The sequence below is a fragment of the Callorhinus ursinus genome, unplaced genomic scaffold, assembly GCF_003265705.2.
Source record: "Callorhinus ursinus isolate GAN/ISIS: 27379988/994484 unplaced genomic scaffold, GSC_fseal_2.0 scaffold317, whole genome shotgun sequence".
NCBI classification, from domain to species: Eukaryota; Metazoa; Chordata; class Mammalia; order Carnivora; family Otariidae; genus Callorhinus; species Callorhinus ursinus.
This window is the reverse complement of record NW_027397372.1, coordinates 21,316-38,096: the sequence shown is the minus strand read 5'-3', so window position 1 is coordinate 38,096 and position 16,781 is coordinate 21,316. Positions and strand designations below refer to the sequence as shown.

Sequence of the window (16,781 nt, the reverse complement as noted above, 5' to 3'; positions counted from 1 at the left end):
GTGTGTGTGTGTGTGTGTGTGTGTGTGTGTGTGTGTGTGTGTGTGTGCGCGCGCGCGCACGGGGGGGAGACAACATCACTCCCCAGTCTACACATGTCTTCCTGTGGCCAGAGGTTGAAGTGAAGGGTGAGGCTGGTTACCAGGGACACCGCAGCCGGTTCCATGGGATTCCTGAAGAATGGAAAAGTCCTAAGTGGGTTTCAGATGCAGCATGGACTATGGGAACGTGGCCCCAGCCAGATTTCTGAGACAACCACTCCGTTCACCCAGTGGCTGCCCGCGCACGAGGACACGCGGACACGCAGACACGCGCAGACGTTGCACTCACCAGCACTCCGTTCCGTTGTGCCCAGGGCTCGTTCTGTTGTGCACAGGGCTCGGGCTGGCGGGAGCTGCTAGCTCACATGGAGGAGGCAGGTGATGATGGGTCCCGCGGGCAGGACCCAGAGAACATGGAACGAGAGATGGGGCAGTTTCTTAGTGTTATAAAGTCAATGGCATACCTCTTCCTCCAGGGCTTACTTAGATATCTGCATTACATTTTCTAAAGGCTGTAATTTGGGGCGCCTGGGTTGCTCAGTCAGTTAAGCATCTGCCTTCAGCTCAGGTCATGATCCCGGGGTCCTGGGATCGAGCCCCACGTTGGGCTCCTTGCATAGCGGGGGGTCTGTTTCTCCCTCCACCCCTGTTCCCCACTCATGCCCTCTCCCCCTCTCTCCAAATAATAAAATCTTACAAAAAAAAATAATAAAGCCTATGATTTATCTCCCAGGAAGTTCACCCAATTAAAGGCTGCAATGCAGTGACTTGTAGTAGATTTATGGAGTTGCGCAGCCTTCACCAGGATTCCGCTGTACAACATTTCATCCCTCCAGAAGGACCCTGCATATCCGTCAGCACTCAAGTCCCACTCCTACCTCCAGGCCGAGGCAACATCTAAGGGAATTTCTATCTCTTGTAGGTTTGCCCTTTCTGGGCACTTCCCGTAAACGGACTCATGCTTCAGGCGCACTTGTGTGTCCGTGCTCTTGCACGTAACATAACACCGTGGAGGCTCCTCCGTGTTGCTGCAGACACCGCAAGGTCATCCGTCTTCGTAGACCAGTGGCATCCACTGCCAGTTTGATTATCCTTTTACCCGTTGAGACTTTTAGACTGTTTCCCCTTTTTCACCGTGAACATCTGAGTACAAGTCTTTGCTTGGGCATAGGTTTCGTTTCCGGTTTCTCCATGTCCTCATTCTTTGTCTTGCATGATTGCACCGGCCGGACCCTTCAGTCAGTGCTGGACGGAAACGGTGGGCCCCGGCATCCTCACCTTGGTCCGCCTCTCAGGAGGAAAGCATTCATTCCTGCACTACTCAACGGGATGTGACATGAGACTCATTTTTCTTCTAGATACCCTTTATCGGAATGAGGACGTGCCCTTCTCGCCCTAGGCGGCTGAGCGTTTTTTTTTTTTTCCTTTTTTTTAGCATGAATGGGTCTTGAATTTTGTCAAATGTCTGTTCTCTGTCTATCGGGATGATCAACTACATGGTTCCCGTCCTCACTCTATGATGATGGTGTTTACCTTAATTGCATCTTGAACGCTAAAGCAATATTGCAACCCTGGGGTAAGTCTCACTTGGTTAGTTGCATACTCCCTTGTGAATGGTGTTGGATCTGGTGTGCCGTTTTGGTGAGGGTTTACGGGTGGACAGTCGTAATAGATATTGGTTTATAGATGTCTTGTGTTGTCCTGTGTGGCTTCGGTAGCACGGTAATATTGTCCTCATAGGCTGAGTAAGGAAGTCTTCCCTCCTCCTGTCTATTCTGGAAGAGTCTATGAAGGACGGCTACTGTCTCTTCCCACAGTTTACCAGAATTCACCAATGAGGCCCTTCCTCTGTGGGAAGGTTTTTAATTCCCAAATTCAATGTCTTTACTTGCGATAGGTCCACTCAGAGTTTTCTCTTTGAGCATATTCCATTTTGCCCCCCTTCTCTCCCTGTGATTTCTTGCCTCCTGGTGGCTCTGCCTCCGGGTCTCTGGTCTGGAACCTGGCGTGCGGAACATCTCTAGACCTCACTGGATTCTGGCCCCCCAGTCCGGAACTTGGGACCGTATGCTGTGTCAGATGGGAGCCCCAGATATGCTCGTGCGCTCCATACGTAGGCAAGGGGACCATGCCTTCGAGGGGGGGGATGGGGTGGCACCAATGAGTCCCTCGGGTACACCCACCCAGCCATTCTCCATGGGCCCCCAGGTAGGCCGTAAGTCTGTGGTGAGGAGCGCCCTCAGCAAGCCCCCGGTCTGCACTGCCCTGCCCGGGTCCTGCCCGCTCCTCTCGTCTCCCGGCGAGGCAGCCGCACAGGGGATCCGTGACGGCTCCCTGCCACACGTCTGGGTGTCCCAGCTCTCCCTGATTGAAGGCTCAAGTCCCGAGGCCCGGGACCGTCTCGCCATTACTCCAAACTGCCCCGCCCCGGCAGCCAGCCTAGCACGGAGTCGGGGAGGCAAGGGAGACAAGGAAACCTTCACGAGTGGCTCTGCATTTGATGGTGGTTGGCGTGGCTGCAGAGGTGAGGCCACCTCCTTCCCGTCTCTGTGACTCTGCCAGGTGGGGAAGACTGGCCCTGCCCCAGGGCATTCTGCAGAGGATTCAATGAGGTAGCTCCTAAGACTTGGTGCTTCCAGCTGGGAAACGTCCACCAAAGTCACCGGTTCTCCGCACTTCACCCACAGCCTTTGTGGAGGTTACAGGTGGTGAGCTGGTTGAGATGCCCGCTCTGAATGCAGCCCGCCTAGGTCTGTGTGCCACGCCCCGATCCGGTGCCCACGTGCGCGACACTCAGCAAGTCACCTAACCTCTCTGTGCTCCGCTTCCCCACCTACCCATTGAGACTGAGGTCTTGCTCCACGAAGGGTCTCTGGGAGCGGATTCCATAAGCTGATATTTGCAAATATGCAGCATAGGGTCTGACAGCTAGTACACAATCAAGAGACTGAAATGCCATGTTACTCCTGCTCCCCACACCCCGAATGACCAGTCTGAATTGAGGCCTCAGAGTTTCAAGAAAGAAAAGTCCTGCTTTAGGGCGCCTGGGTGGCTCGGTCCGTTAAGCGTCTGCCTTCGGCTCAGGTCATGATCTCGGGGTCCTGGGTTCAAGCCCCACGTTGGGCTCCCTGCTTGGCGGGGAGTCTGCTTCTCCCTCTCCCTCTGCCCCTCCCCCTGCCCATGTTCTTTCTCTCTCAAATAAATAAATAAATAAATAAATAATCTAAAATGAAAAAAGAAAAGTCCTGCTTTATTGACCCTCTCCTTCAAGTGGGAGACAAGCCTGGCAGGGTCAGGTGAGCTCCTAAGCTCTCAGATGAGATCACAAGTTGAGAACATAACAAACATACCTGTGCTCAAGCCACTTCCCTCTGCGGGAGACTCGTACATCTTGGCAGCAACACAGCCCTGGGGACTACCTAAAAATAGAGCCTGACAGAAAGCAGAATTTATTGTCAGTTTAGAGGAATCGCATGGGCATTTCGTGGGTACACAGCATTGGATCCTGTGTTTGTGTGTGGGGAGGGGGGAAGGCGCCAGGTGGGGGGGGGTGACCGGTTCATTCAATGAATCCTGAAATGAAAAGGCACGTGCCTAAATCCCAAAACGACTCTCCAATTATTCAACGATGCTCTGGTGGTCCCGCAGGAGGCATGCAACTGCCGTTCCCATGCACCAACCCAGGGCCACCAGGCAACGAACGAGGAATGGCCCCTGAAGATCCTGAGGCCAGGGGAACCGGCACCATCCCGCGGGAGCTCCTACCGTGTGCAGCGGACTCTGCTTCCAACTCTCTGTGGGCAGGAAGACTCTCCTCCCCTTGGCTCCTGGATCATGTGAAGGCCGGTCCTGCTGCAGGGCCGCAGACGGTGACGTGATGCTGCTCCCTGGTGCCCTCCCCGTCCCCTGCCCCAAACCCGCACAGTTTACAGCTCCGCCTGATAAACCGTGATCTGCTGCTCTAGGATTTAAATGTCGTCATCTCAGACCTAACAAAGAACAAAGCGACAGGGATCAAGAAACCAGAACTCAAAAGCTATTTTCCTTTCATACGCAGATTTATTTGGTACGCATGACGAGGCAACCCATCAGAAATTCCGCCAAGGGGAGTACCATCAATGTCACGAAGCAGGGAAACGTTGACCTACATTTAGCTCAGCGTATTCATAATGGCTTACACAGAGAACACCGTGGTGAACCCCCACGTTCCAGTTCCACGTCCCTTTCCGTCAGATGCTCGATTTAGCGTCAGATTCTCGGAAGTGGGGCTCAGTTGAGCGCACGGGCATCCCAGCAGACCTAGTGCTGCTTCTGGGAGGCGGTCAGTGACACGGCACGAAAGCACATGGCCATCACCAGGGCATTCATGCTACAGAGAAACCCTATATCTTACTGACGACAAGGCAGGGAGGAGAGACAGACATCCGGGGTGGGAAAGTGACAACATGCATCACGGGAGCCGAAACACGGAAGTTAAGGACCTCTGGTACGCAGTGAACCACAGAAAGCCCCACGGTGACCCAGAAATTCCAGGCAGGAAAGGGACTGGCTCCACGCTCACACGGACCGAGTGTCCAGTCCTCACGCTGCTTTTGCTCCTTCTCTGACTTCTCTGACCGCTTACTGTTCGGTCCCCAAAAGGAACCAACGCTCAGGATCTGGCCACACCAGCCTCCACGTCTGAATCCGTTCAGATCTCTGTCACGTGAGGACAAGAGCCTCAGTTTTCTTTCAACCACTGCTTCAGGAGCCTCTGGAACATTCTTTTGCTTTCCTGCTGCATCTCCAGTTGGAGCTTCTCCTCTCTCTCCTGCTGTTGGAGCACCCCTTCGGGCAGAAGGCCGGACCGGCTGGTCCCCAGGCTGAGGGTCAAGCCACTGAGGCCCTGCACCAGCGTGTCCCAGGAGGAAGGATGCGGGGCCCCTTTCCTCTCTGCAGGCATCCCGGAGACGCTGGGCCTATGGCTCTGGCAGTATCGACATTCACATCGGAATCTGTTCGGATCCCTATCCCCCGAGGAAGGGATCCTGGCCTTCCTCTCGACCCGGTAAGGTGCCACGTGATCGAGGTGTCGCCGTCTCACAGGCCCCAGAAGTGTTCTCTTCCTCTGAGGGGACGCTGCCCTTTCCCACCGCCTCTCTTGGAGGGTTTTCTCATCCCTGTACCGCTGCTGGAGCAGCCCCTCTGGCAGAGGGGCAGGGCATCTGGTGCCCGGACCGGTTTTGAGGTCACCGAGGCCCATCATTAGCAGTTCTGAGAAGGACGGAGGGGAGGCTGCTGTGACTTCCCGGGAGGTCTCTTCAGAGCTCATCGGGGAAGATTCGGGAATCAGTGTTGAGTTACGTTTCTGAACTGGATCCATGGAGGCGTCGTCGCTGCTCACAGCTCCGCCTGGCCCTTGGGTCTAGACAGGATGGTGAAGATGAAGGTTCTCAAAGAGCTGGAAGGTAGCGGAGGGACGGGCACGGCCGGAAGAACCCAGACTGCAACACATGGTGATAAAAGAAGAAAGAAAACCCGTTATTGTTCCTCTGACTTCAGCTTTCCGTGCCTCTGTCTCCTATCTGTGAGATGGGGACGACAGTGAGCCCTAGTCGCGAGGACTGTTCTGTGCTCTCAGTGAGATAATACAGTTCCAAGAGCTCAGAACACTGATGGCATATAACCAGGGTCTCAGAAGTGAGAGCCTAATATCGCGTCCACCCACGTGACCCGCCATGCAAAACGACGTCCTGCAGTCAACCACGGTAATTCCTGCAGACGTGTTGTAACTGTTCTCAAGCATCACTTTAAGAACAATCCATGTGTGACTGGCTTGTGCCCTCCTCCTAGGTGTTCATGTACTTTCGAAAAGGAGACATTTGCTAAAATCTAAGCATTTCACCATGCTCCCCGGGAGGGACACATTCTTTTCAAGTTTCACTGGCTTTCATCTACTTAAAAAGGATATTCAAGCCTATGGACATCATTTGAAAATTCCCCCGTAAGAATAAATAAGAATTTACCAACGCAAAAGAACAGAAATCAATGATATTTCTAACAAGACACATTAGAGGAACTCAAATCAAAAGTTGCTTCTTTGAGGGCCACCTGGGTGGCTCAGTCGGTTAAGCGGCTGCCTTTGGCTCAGGTCATGATCCCAGAGTCCTGGGATCAAGCCCCACGTCGGGCTCCCTGCTCAGCGGGGAGCCTGCTTCTCCCTCTTCCTCTGCCTGCCTCTCTGCCTACCTGTGCGCTCTCTCTCGCTCTCTCTCTCTCTGTCAAATAAATAAATAAAATCTTTAAAAAAAAAGTTGCTTCTTTGAAATGATCCATAAAATTGATACACCTCTCACAAGACTGAGGAAGGAAAAGAAGAAAAACAGAGAGAAGAGCAGAGCAAGATACATCCCACTTCATGCTTTCTAGCCATACGACAAAGCCAGGGAAATCAGAACAGTGTGGTACTGGCATAAAAACCGACACACAGACCAATGGGACAGCATCGAGAGCCCAGAAATGACCGCCTGCATATACCGTCAACCAATATTTGACATAGGGATCAAGAATACGCAGCAGAGAAAAGACAGTCTCTTCAATAAATGGTGCTGGGAGAATGGGATAGTCACACGTCAAAGAAGAAAGCTGGACTCCTGGCTTATACACACAAAAATGTACTTGAAATCGATTAAAGACTGCAACGTAAGACCGGAAACCATAAAACTGCTGGAAGGCTACATAACAGAAAAGCTCCTTGACACGGGTCTTGGCCACGAATTCCTGGATATGACCCCCGAAGCACAGGCAACAAAATCAAAAAGAAACAAGTGGGGTTACATGTAACTAAACAGCTGCTGCTGTTTCCACCAAAGAAACCACCAACGAGGTGACAAGACAACTTATAGGATGGGAAAAAATATGTGCAAACCGTGTTATCTGTCAAGGGGTTCATATCCAAAATATAGAAAGAACTCATACAACTCCATGGCAAAAGGGCTAATGATCCAATTTAAAGACGGGTAAAGGCTGTGGATAGAGAGTTTTCTAAAGGAGACGTACAAATGGCCAACAGGGACAAGAAAAGCGGCTCCAAACCACTAAACATCAGAGAAATGCGAATCAAAACCACAATGAGGTATCACCCCACACCTGTTAGAATGGCTAGCATCAAGAAGACAAGAGATAAAAATGCTCGCTGGGATGTGGAGAATAAAGAAATCATGGGGCGCCTGGGTGGTGCAGTTGGTTGAGCGTCTGACTCTTGGTTTCGGCTCAGGGTGTGGAAAAGATAATCAGATTTGTGGTTATCAGAGGTGGCGATTTAGGGAGGGAGAAAACAATTGGAGGATAACTTCCAGTTATAAGATAAATAAGTATCGGGGGTGTAACGTACAACATGATGACTAGTTAACACTGCCGTGTGGTATAAATGAAAGTTGTTTGAGAGTAAATCCCAAGAGTTCTCTTCACAATGAAAATACTGTTTTCCTTTTCTTCGTTTTCGATCTATAGGAGATGGTGGATGTCAACTAAGCTTATTGCGGTAATCCTTTCATGATATATGTAAGTCCAAGTATTATGCTGTTTCCCTTCTACGCTGCCTGTGTCACTTACATCTCAAGAAAAGTGGAGAAAAAGAGAGAGAAAAGAGAGAGAGAAGAAATAAGTTACCAATAGCAGGGATGAAAGAGGAGATTTTGCTAGAGACCCAGCAAATATGAAAGAAACTAGGCGGCAGTATTACGTTCAAATCAACATATATAAATGCAACAGCTAGGGAACAGATGGATTACCCGAAACCCATAAACCATCAAAACTTACCCAAGGCGAGATAACATGCACAGTTCAGTATCGTTTACAGAAACTGACTCAGTTGTTTAAAACCTCGACGACAGTGGAGCCTGGGTGGCTCAGTCATTAAGCGTCTGCCTTCAGCTCGGGTCATGATCCCAGGGTCCTGGGATCAAGCCCCGCATTGGGCTCCCTGCTCAGCGGGAGGCCTGCTTCTCCCTCTCCCACTCCCCCTGCTTGTGTTCCCTCTCTCTCGCTGTCAAATAAATAAATAAATAAATCTTAAAAAAAAAAGCACCTCGACAACAATCCCAGACGGTATCGCCAGTGAATTCTACCAAATATCGACAGGAGAAACAGACAGACGCAGATATTCTACACAATTTCCTCCAGAAAACTACGTGGAGGAAACACTTGCAAGTGATTTAGGAGGCTAGCATTTCACTGATAGTAAGAAAAGAAAACCACTGACCAATGTTCTTTCTTAGCACAAGCACAAAATTCCCCACCAAAATACCAGCAGTGGAATCCAGCAATCCATTCAGAGAAAACACACCATGATCAAGTGGGTTAGTCCAGGAAAGCAAGGGTGGTTCAGTAACTGAAAACCAACTAAGGCAATCCTCAGATTTAGCATATAACTGATTAAGCAACGTCATCTCATTAAAAAGAAAAATGAAAGACTCAATACTATGCCTATCAAAATCCCAACGGCATCTCTCAGTAACAGAGAAACAATCCTAAAATGCATCTGGAACAACACAAGACCCAGAACGGCCAAGGCCACCTTGAGGAAGAACACAGTTGGAGGTACCAAAGTCCTTCATTTCAAAACACAGTCCAAGGCTACAGTAAGGAGATCAGTATGGTACTGGCGGAAAGACAGACACAGACCAATGGAACAGAATAGAACCCAGAAATAAACCCAAGGCATGTACAGTCAACTGATCTTGACGAGGATGCCAATAATACCCAGCGGGGAGAGGACACTCTCTTTGACAAATGGCGCTGGGAAAACCGGATGCCCACGTGCAGAAGGATGACACTGGACCCTCTGTTACACCACACACGACAATCAACCCAAAGGGGACTGAAGATTCAATATAAGACCCGATACTGTGAAACTCCTGAAAGAAAACGTAGAGTAAAGCTGCATGACATTGGTCTTGGCAATGATCTTGTGGAATCAACACCCACGGCACAGGCAAGAAAAGCAAAAATAGACAAGTGCGACTACATCAGACTTAAGAGCTTCAGCACAGAAAAGGAAACCACCAACAAGGCGCAAAGGCAATCTGCAAAATGGGCAAAAACATTTGCAAACCACGTATCTGACAAGGAGTTGATTTTCACTACGTATAACAAACTTTCCCAACTCAATAGCAAGAACACAAACAAACCAATGTAAAAATGGGCAAAGGATTTGAATAGACATTTCTCCAAAGAAGCCATACAAATGGCCAAAAGGCATACGGAAAGTGGCTCCACATCCCTAATCATCAGGGAAAGGCCAGTCAACATCACAATGAGCTGTCGGGCCGCACACGTGAGGAAGCTTCTCGTCAGAGCAACTACCAAACACAGCAGATCCCAAGTGTCGCTGGGCATGTGGAACACGGGAACCCTCATGCCCTGTCGGTGGGACGCAACCTGGCGCAGCCACAATGGAAAGCACTACGGAGGTTCCTCAGAAAGGTAAAGCTAAAACTGTCATAGGTTCTTGCTCATATCGGAGTGCCCCCCTCCAAAACAACAAAAACTAAAAACCAAAAAACCTACCATATGACCCAGCAATCCCACCCCTGGGTCTATGTCCAAAAGAACTGAAATCGGCATCTCAAAGAGCTGTCTGCACTCCCGTATTTACTGCAGCTTTCATCCCCGGATGCAGGATAATGGAAACCACCCAACTGTCAGTCAACAGAGGAGTGGATAAAGGAAGCGTGGCACGTGTACACAATGGGACATGAGCAGCCGCACCAGAGAGAAGGAGATCATGCCATTTGCAGGCCAGCTGCTGTGGATTCAAGAATGGGGACAGATGATGCCGCCTCTCACTCAGTGCCTCCCACGGGCCAGGTAATGTCAGCTCCGTGTTTCACATCTATCGTCTCCTGCAGGTCTCCCAACAAACCTCGGGGAGGCAGAGTGACTGCCCTTTCACCAGGAGGAATCTGAGGCTGAAGGAGAGAGACTGAATGGCGGGTCTGCCCTGGAATCCAGCAAGAGTGTCAACCGAATGCTGGGGTGCAGGGAGAGGAGTCTGGAGATACAGGCAGGCACCAGGACACAGAGAGCTTCCGATGCCATGTGGCAGTTACGGACTGTCACATGCTCTGTTACCTGCCCTGCCCCCCCCCCCCAGCCCCCCGCACCAGAAGCAGCCCCTAGCTGTCCGAGGACAGAACGGGAGTGACCGGCATTCAGGCACAAGATGGAAGATGATGTGTATTTGTGTTTCTCCCAGGTGGGAGACCCACAGCGGGAAAGCCAGCCTTCTGGTGAGGGTCATCCGTGCGTGATGCAAAGGATGAGAAGAGAGTGGCACAGCAAGAGAGTCTCTGGGGCCGAGCGGACACGTCGGATGCTGTCTTCGTGGTCTTGGCTGTGGCTCATCAGTGTGAAGCGTGACCTGCAACCTACCCCGGGGCAGCCTCAGTGGCTGCAAAGACAGGGAACGTGCCAGGCACAATTCTGGGAACCATCCTTGCATTACCTCATTACACCCTCAGAAACGCAACCCTCTCTGTTTGGTGATGTCATTAGGAAGAACAGTAAACCCATTTCACAGGCGAGGAGAGTGAGGCACACAGGGCCAAGTCAATTTCTCCAGAGGACATGACAGCAAGTGGCAGAACTGGGTTGGAAGGAAGGGTGTCTAGGATCAGAGCTTGTGTCCTTAGCCATTAGACGGCATGTCTCCCACAAAACAACAGAGAACCAGACCCCACCGATGCTCACCAGATCAGGAAGTCAGCTTTGTGCTGTGAGTAAGGAGGAGACGCCTCCGCAAACAGGTCTGGGCACAAAGGTAACTCACAATCACACAAACGAAATCAGAAGGAAGGGTGGGCGCAGGCGGGGACACACTCGGGGATCCAGTGATGCCATCAGGGACGTAGGTTCTTTCTAGCTCTGATCTGGCCTTTTCTGGAACAGATGTTCCAGGACCAACAGCCAGATACGGCAATGTCCAGGGCAGAAAGAGACTTTCGAGTCCTGTATCTTTCCTATGAACGAGGAAGTTTCCCAGAAGCCTTCCAGCAAACAGTCTCTTCCTTTCTCGCCGTAAAGCACGGGCTCACACCCCCATCCCTCAGTCAGGCAGGAGGGACTGGAACGGGATGCCACATCTGTCCCGCATGCAAGGTTTGGGAATGTAACGGCTCTGAGGAAGCCCTTCGCCCCTTACTCACCCCTGGAGACTCAGGCGGCGTTTCTACCAGCAAGCCTTCTTTGCCCTCTTTCCTTCACCCTGGACAGCGGACCTTCCGCTGGACATCCACAGCACCCTGCATTTCCCCTAGCCCAGCCCCAACCCCACCCAGCTCTCAGAGGCGGACTATTTGTCTCACTCACTAACCAGCCCAGGAGCTGACAGAGGCCGGGCACTTTGACTTGTTCACCCATCAGGGCCTCAACCCCAGTGGACATTCACAACTATCTACCAAATGGAATAAAGGAGAATGTGAGGCCCTTTCTAAACATCTCGTTTGGTGTATCAACCCTGCAGAATCCCTGTTTTCTTGTCCCAAAGGAGAAAATGCCTGTGCGGGGAGGGTAAGTGACATCACAAAAGCTCACCTCCAGTAAGAGACAGAACTGCAGCCCAGGTGCGTCCTGACTCCAGAGGTATGCACCCTCGGTGGCAATGCCTCTCTGGATTATCTGTAAGCCCCAAAGCCTAGCCTAGAAAAGTAACCCCAAGGGAGTGAGTTCAGGCTTCTCGAGGAGGTGCCCTTTCACCAACGACGTGAACAGGGAGAGGAGTCTGAGAGGCAGATATCTGGCGTCAGGACTTTCCAGGCAAGGGGGAACACTCGGGAAGAAGTGTCTGAAGCAGAGGCTGCTGGACACAGTGCAGATCCTGTCGGGAGGTTGGAGCAACTGAGGGCGGGGCAGGGAGTGAGAGCCTCACAGAAAGCGGGGACAGCAGAGGGTGACGGGCCCTGGATCCGGCTGGGTGAGTAAGCTTCTACTCAGTCAGCTGGACCACGAAGGACACCCACGGATCACAGATGCTGAGTGACAGCCTGTATCAGGCTGTAAGGTAGGCAGAGGAGGGACACGGAGAAGACCATGCAACCATTCAGAGAAGAGGCAGGTTTGGGCAAAGCGCTGGAAGGATAGTGAGGAGGAGCGCCTCCTTGGGAGGCTGACAGCACTCACCCGGACCGGCACACCCTCCACCTGGGTGCCCATGTCCCCGTCCCAAAGGGCATTTGTGCTCTAGCCATAGCATCACACCCTTAGTTAGCAGCCCGAATTCACGCAACAGTCCACCTGCTGGACAGATCACTGTGGGCACCTGCTATGTGCACCGGCCACTTGGTGCTTGGAAAACGTTCTCTGAGCTGACTGGTGCTCCCAAGATCTCGATCCAAGTTCCACTGCGAGACCAGAACTGCGGCTGATGGGGCGACAGAATGTCCCACACAATTAAAATATCTTTATAGCCTCGTTTTTTTTTTTTTTTAAGTATCTGCAATCAGAGATGGTACAAAAGATGCAAGCTTCCTCCTCCTCCCAAAGAGAATCTTGAGCACAGAGATGTCCTGTTTCCTCCACTTGTAATCCAGAAACAGCTGGTACACTAGCTACCCTTTATGATGAAGTCATAACGACACCTTGGGTCAGGGTCCTTCCGTCATTGAAGAAACACGTCCTCAGCACCACCTGAATACCATGCGTCAGTTTCCTGGACACAGTCTGGGGACGCAGGGATGATTTAGGCTGCAGTCAGCCAGCAGATGACCACCACATGTCCCGTGAGAAGAGTGATGGCGGAATTTAAGTCACGGGACCTTAGGAACACAGAGGAGGGCATCTTACCCCTACCTAAGTGTCCGTGTGTGTGCGTGTGTTTGGTGAGGACGCACTTCTCGGGGTGGGGAGCATGATGAGGTAGGCACTCTCGATCACCCACATTTTACAGACCTGCGAGCTGAGGAACCGAGAGATCCCCACAGGGAGAGCCAGAGTTCCGTCCTTGGTCTACCGAGCTCCAAGCACCACTGCCGTTTGGCCAGCCCCACGGCTGTGACGCAGCCACTAAAAGCACTTGGTCGGCCTCTGCTTGCCTCGCGATTCATAATCGCTGGTGAATAGAGTGAGCCTGGCGCAGACCTAGTTTGGGGGGTGGGGTGGATTGCAAAAGTCTCTGTAATATGGCAAAGGACCTCTCGACAGGGGCACCCTGGAAGCTGAAGTCCTGCTTGGCGGTTGGCTCTGAGGCAAGCCTTCCACGCCAAGGGACTCCGGGGCTGTTGCTTCGGGGCTGCTCCTCAGAGGGCAGATGCAGGGTCTTAGAACCTTTTGGGGTTGCTTTACCCTGCAGGGTACCTGCGTTTCAAGGTGGACGAGGAGTTGGGACCATGATGACCACGCAATCGTCGAACGGCATCTGCATTTCAGCAACTGAAACACAATCCAGGTGTGTCATTGTGAGCGCGAAGACCGGCTTTGGAGTCGGGCAAAACGGAGGCGGGATTCCCAGATCCACCCTCTCCTGCGTCAGCCACCTAACAACCCCTTTCAGTCTGCTTCCCTGTCTACAGACGTTGGGCTTTGAGACTCACCTGAGCCTCTGGGTAATCAAACCGTATGTACCACGCACACTTTAGCTCCTCAAGAGCTAGGCTGCAGGAAAAGGCAATCACACTGTGCCCTGTGTTAGGGACACGTCAGCAACGGAGCGAGGTATGCCAGGCCCCTGGGAGTCTAGTCCCACCCTGTGGCCAAGGTTGGGGTTGGGGCGGTGGTGGTTGGACTGGTGGTTCCATCTTTTCCCTTGTCCAAGGCACACACTTTGTTTCATACCGAGGTGTGCTGCTCCTAGAGGGGTTGCAGTGAATGAGGGTAATCCCCACGGTTGAGTCTACTCTATGGCAGGGAGAATCAGCAGTGGGTTCACACTCTCCACTGGATGCTGGAGGAACCGACACAGTTTCCTCCAGGGCTTGCTGGCACCTGGTGGGGGCCCCTAGGGAGTCATACGGAGGCACTGTCAGATTCCCTTGGAGGGTTCCCATAAGAGCAGGCAGCTGATCCTTGCCACCTCGAGGGCCACAGGGACGAATCAGTCAAACCCCTTGTAAAGGGAACACCAGTTAGTATACTTTTTCTTGTCCTAACAGAAAACTCAGACTGCAACTTACGGTGAAAAGTGAGCTCTTCAAAACAAAGCCCAAGGGGGGGGAGGGTGGCTGAAGGCCTGCTTAATTTCCTGAGTCACAGGTGCCATAAAGTAACATATTCTTTCCATGTTTCTGCTTATCCCTCCTCAGTGGAAGGTAGGATCCCTTCACATTAGGAAAATTTGTGCCACATTCCAAACCCCGAGTTCAAATGGATCCGAGGCTCCATGTAAAATGAGGTGAGATCTTTGCCGAGTGTAATCCTATTCTAAGCAAGGAAGCCTTTTCCAGAAAAGCTCTGCGGTCAGATTGCATTTCCAATTAGCTCCCTGTGAACCAGAGTAAAACATCTGTCCATTTGGCGGAATTTATAATGAAATCTCCATCACTTCTTTTCAGTACAAAGTTCGGTGAACAGTGCCTTTTCACCCAGGTACTGCTCCGGATAAATGGAAACTGCTCTCTACTGAACCTGACAGCTGAACATAGGTAGGAAATCAGGCAAATGAAGCGAATCCTCGATCTACAGGGGATGGCAATGCGTGGGGCCGGGGAAATGAGAGGCAGGGAGAAGAGAGTGTGTCTGGGTCCACTGGCCATCTACTGGAACAGAAAGAGGTGGAAGGGGTTGGAATATGGCGTGGGGTGGGGCAGGAGGCGGTGTGCGGAAGATGAAGCAGTTGAGGGTAGGCAAGGCCTGCTGTGCCTAGTCCAAGAGGCTGGACGTTATCTTAAGGACAGCAGAGAGCCCCTGCTGAATTTTGAGCAGGGTAGACAAGACCAGGTCAGGATTTAAGAACAGCCCCTCAGGCAGTGGGATGAAAACATTCGTGGCCAAGGGTCAAGATTGGTGGTGATTATCAAGCAGAGACGACGGTCATCTGGCCTAGGGAACGAACCCTAGTGATGGAAGACGTGTCAAGAGCTTATTTAGAAGGACGGAGGAGGTTGGATTGGCCGGCCTTGGTGATTGAGGGGGTGGTGAGCGAGGCAGCAAGGAAGGATGGCTTCTTTTTTTAAAAGATTTTATTTATTTATTTGAGAGAGAGAGAGAGAGAGAGAGAGAGAGAGAGAGTGTGAGATCAGGAGCAGAGGGAAGGGTAGAGGGAGAAGCCGACTCCCCGCTGAGCAGAAAGCCCAATGCGGGACTCCATCCCAGGACCCTGGGATCACGACCTGAGCCAACGGCAGCACTTAACTGACTGAGCCACCCAGGAGCCCAAGGAAGGATGGCTTGAAGGATCGCTGGCCTAAGCAGCTGGGTAGAAAGTTGCTTTTCACTGAGTTAGGCAACACCGGAGCAGATGCAGATGTATGGGGAGTGGGGGTGGGCATGGTCAGTTTTGGACGTGCCGTGTATTCTCTGCCTGTGGCACTCAACCACCTAGTACCTCAGTGACTCGAGGGAGCTGACCCAGCCTCTCTGTGCCTGAGATGCCTCACCTGGAATGAAGGATACTAAAAATTAGGAAAAATACCTAATTTCTGTTTCATTTAGTCTAGGATAACGCTCTCCCTTTGCACAGCACAGTGCCGTTTGACAGGCACTCCCTGGGTAAAATGGGAGTCTCTCTACTTATCCACATATTGGTCGGTTTTACTTAACTGCCTTGTGTGTTTTCAACATGCAGCACACATTGGCAGTGCCAAGAGAAAAAATATTAATTCAAAGCAATGTGTTTAACACATGAGTGCCATAGGTCAGCCCATCAGCCTGTCTCTCAGCGACACAGCCCCGCTTCAGGCACTGCCTTGTGTGTTCCAGTCTTCCTCCTGTAGTCTCACTCCCTCATCCCTCGGGGATGGTGGTGAGCCTTTGGGACCTACTCTCTCCAACACTTCTCTTCCCTGGAAAGTCATCTCCCGCGTCTCACAGAGTGGCTAGCACTCGTTGAGTGCAATGTGTCTGTGGGCCTGTCAGTTGTCTCAGGAGGTGTGTAGCTTCGGGGAGGATAGAGCCAGATGTGTGGATCTGGAAACCACCACTGTGTTCCTGCACAGCCAACAGGTGATGAAGCCATCCATACCACGATTTGAAATCAGGGCTCCACCACTTATTCCTTGTGTGCCTTTGGGCGGGTGACTTCACCTCTCTGTGGTCAGTTTCCCTGCTTGTAAGATGAGGACGATGACCTTATTCTGGGATAATGACTCATTTCTGCTTCCTTCATTTAGATCAGGAAAATAGTACCTTTTAAAAACCATAAAGTGCTCTTCAAGTATCAATTACTTCCACGGCTAAAAAGAGAATCTCTGCTTGTCTGGATATCCGCTTGGACAGGCTCAGAAGAGGCCAAGCACATTTTTACCCTGTAGACAACGTTGAACTTCACCTGAGCCCTGAAAAAAGCCACAGGAAAGCAGTCTCCACAGGCTTTCCCGTTCCAGAAATGGCTTACCCCAAAGGACCACTCATCCCCTTATAACTTTGAGAAGGCCTGCTGTTCACTCTTTGTCATACCTGCCATCAGCCTCTCGGGGGACTCTTGGGTTTACTCGTGACAAGGCCAAACACAGACCTTCTTCCTTTGGCTGAAGGGCCAGACACAGTCCCTCCAGCTCCCTGCTGTCTCAGGAAAAGTAGACTGAGGTTAAAAGTCAGTCCTCCTGAAACTG

The 16,781-nt window shown here is 51.6% G+C and overlaps 1 protein-coding gene and 1 long non-coding RNA gene across 4 annotated transcripts in view; one reads left to right on the top strand and one right to left on the bottom strand.

The window, feature by feature from the left end:
• The first annotated feature begins 1,528 nt into the window (after positions 1-1,528).
• LOC112819245 (uncharacterized) lies at positions 1,529-2,799 on the top strand. The gene is made up of 3 exons (XR_003206788.2): positions 1,529-1,615; positions 2,064-2,152; positions 2,248-2,799. It is a non-coding gene; the product is annotated as an uncharacterized lncRNA (long non-coding RNA).
• A 1,279-nt stretch (positions 2,800-4,078) lies between these two features.
• Positions 4,079-16,781, bottom strand: part of LOC112819244 (protein FAM156A/FAM156B-like) — a 30,558-nt gene continuing 17,855 nt past the window's right edge. For all 3 annotated transcript variants that reach the window (XM_073890469.1, XM_025866236.2, XM_025866237.2), the window contains exon 2: positions 4,079-5,522. In XM_073890469.1, the coding sequence (XP_073746570.1) occupies positions 4,760-5,401 (642 nt within the window). In that variant the 5' untranslated portion in view covers positions 5,402-5,522 and the 3' untranslated portion in view covers positions 4,079-4,759. The remainder of the gene's footprint in view (positions 5,523-16,781) is intronic.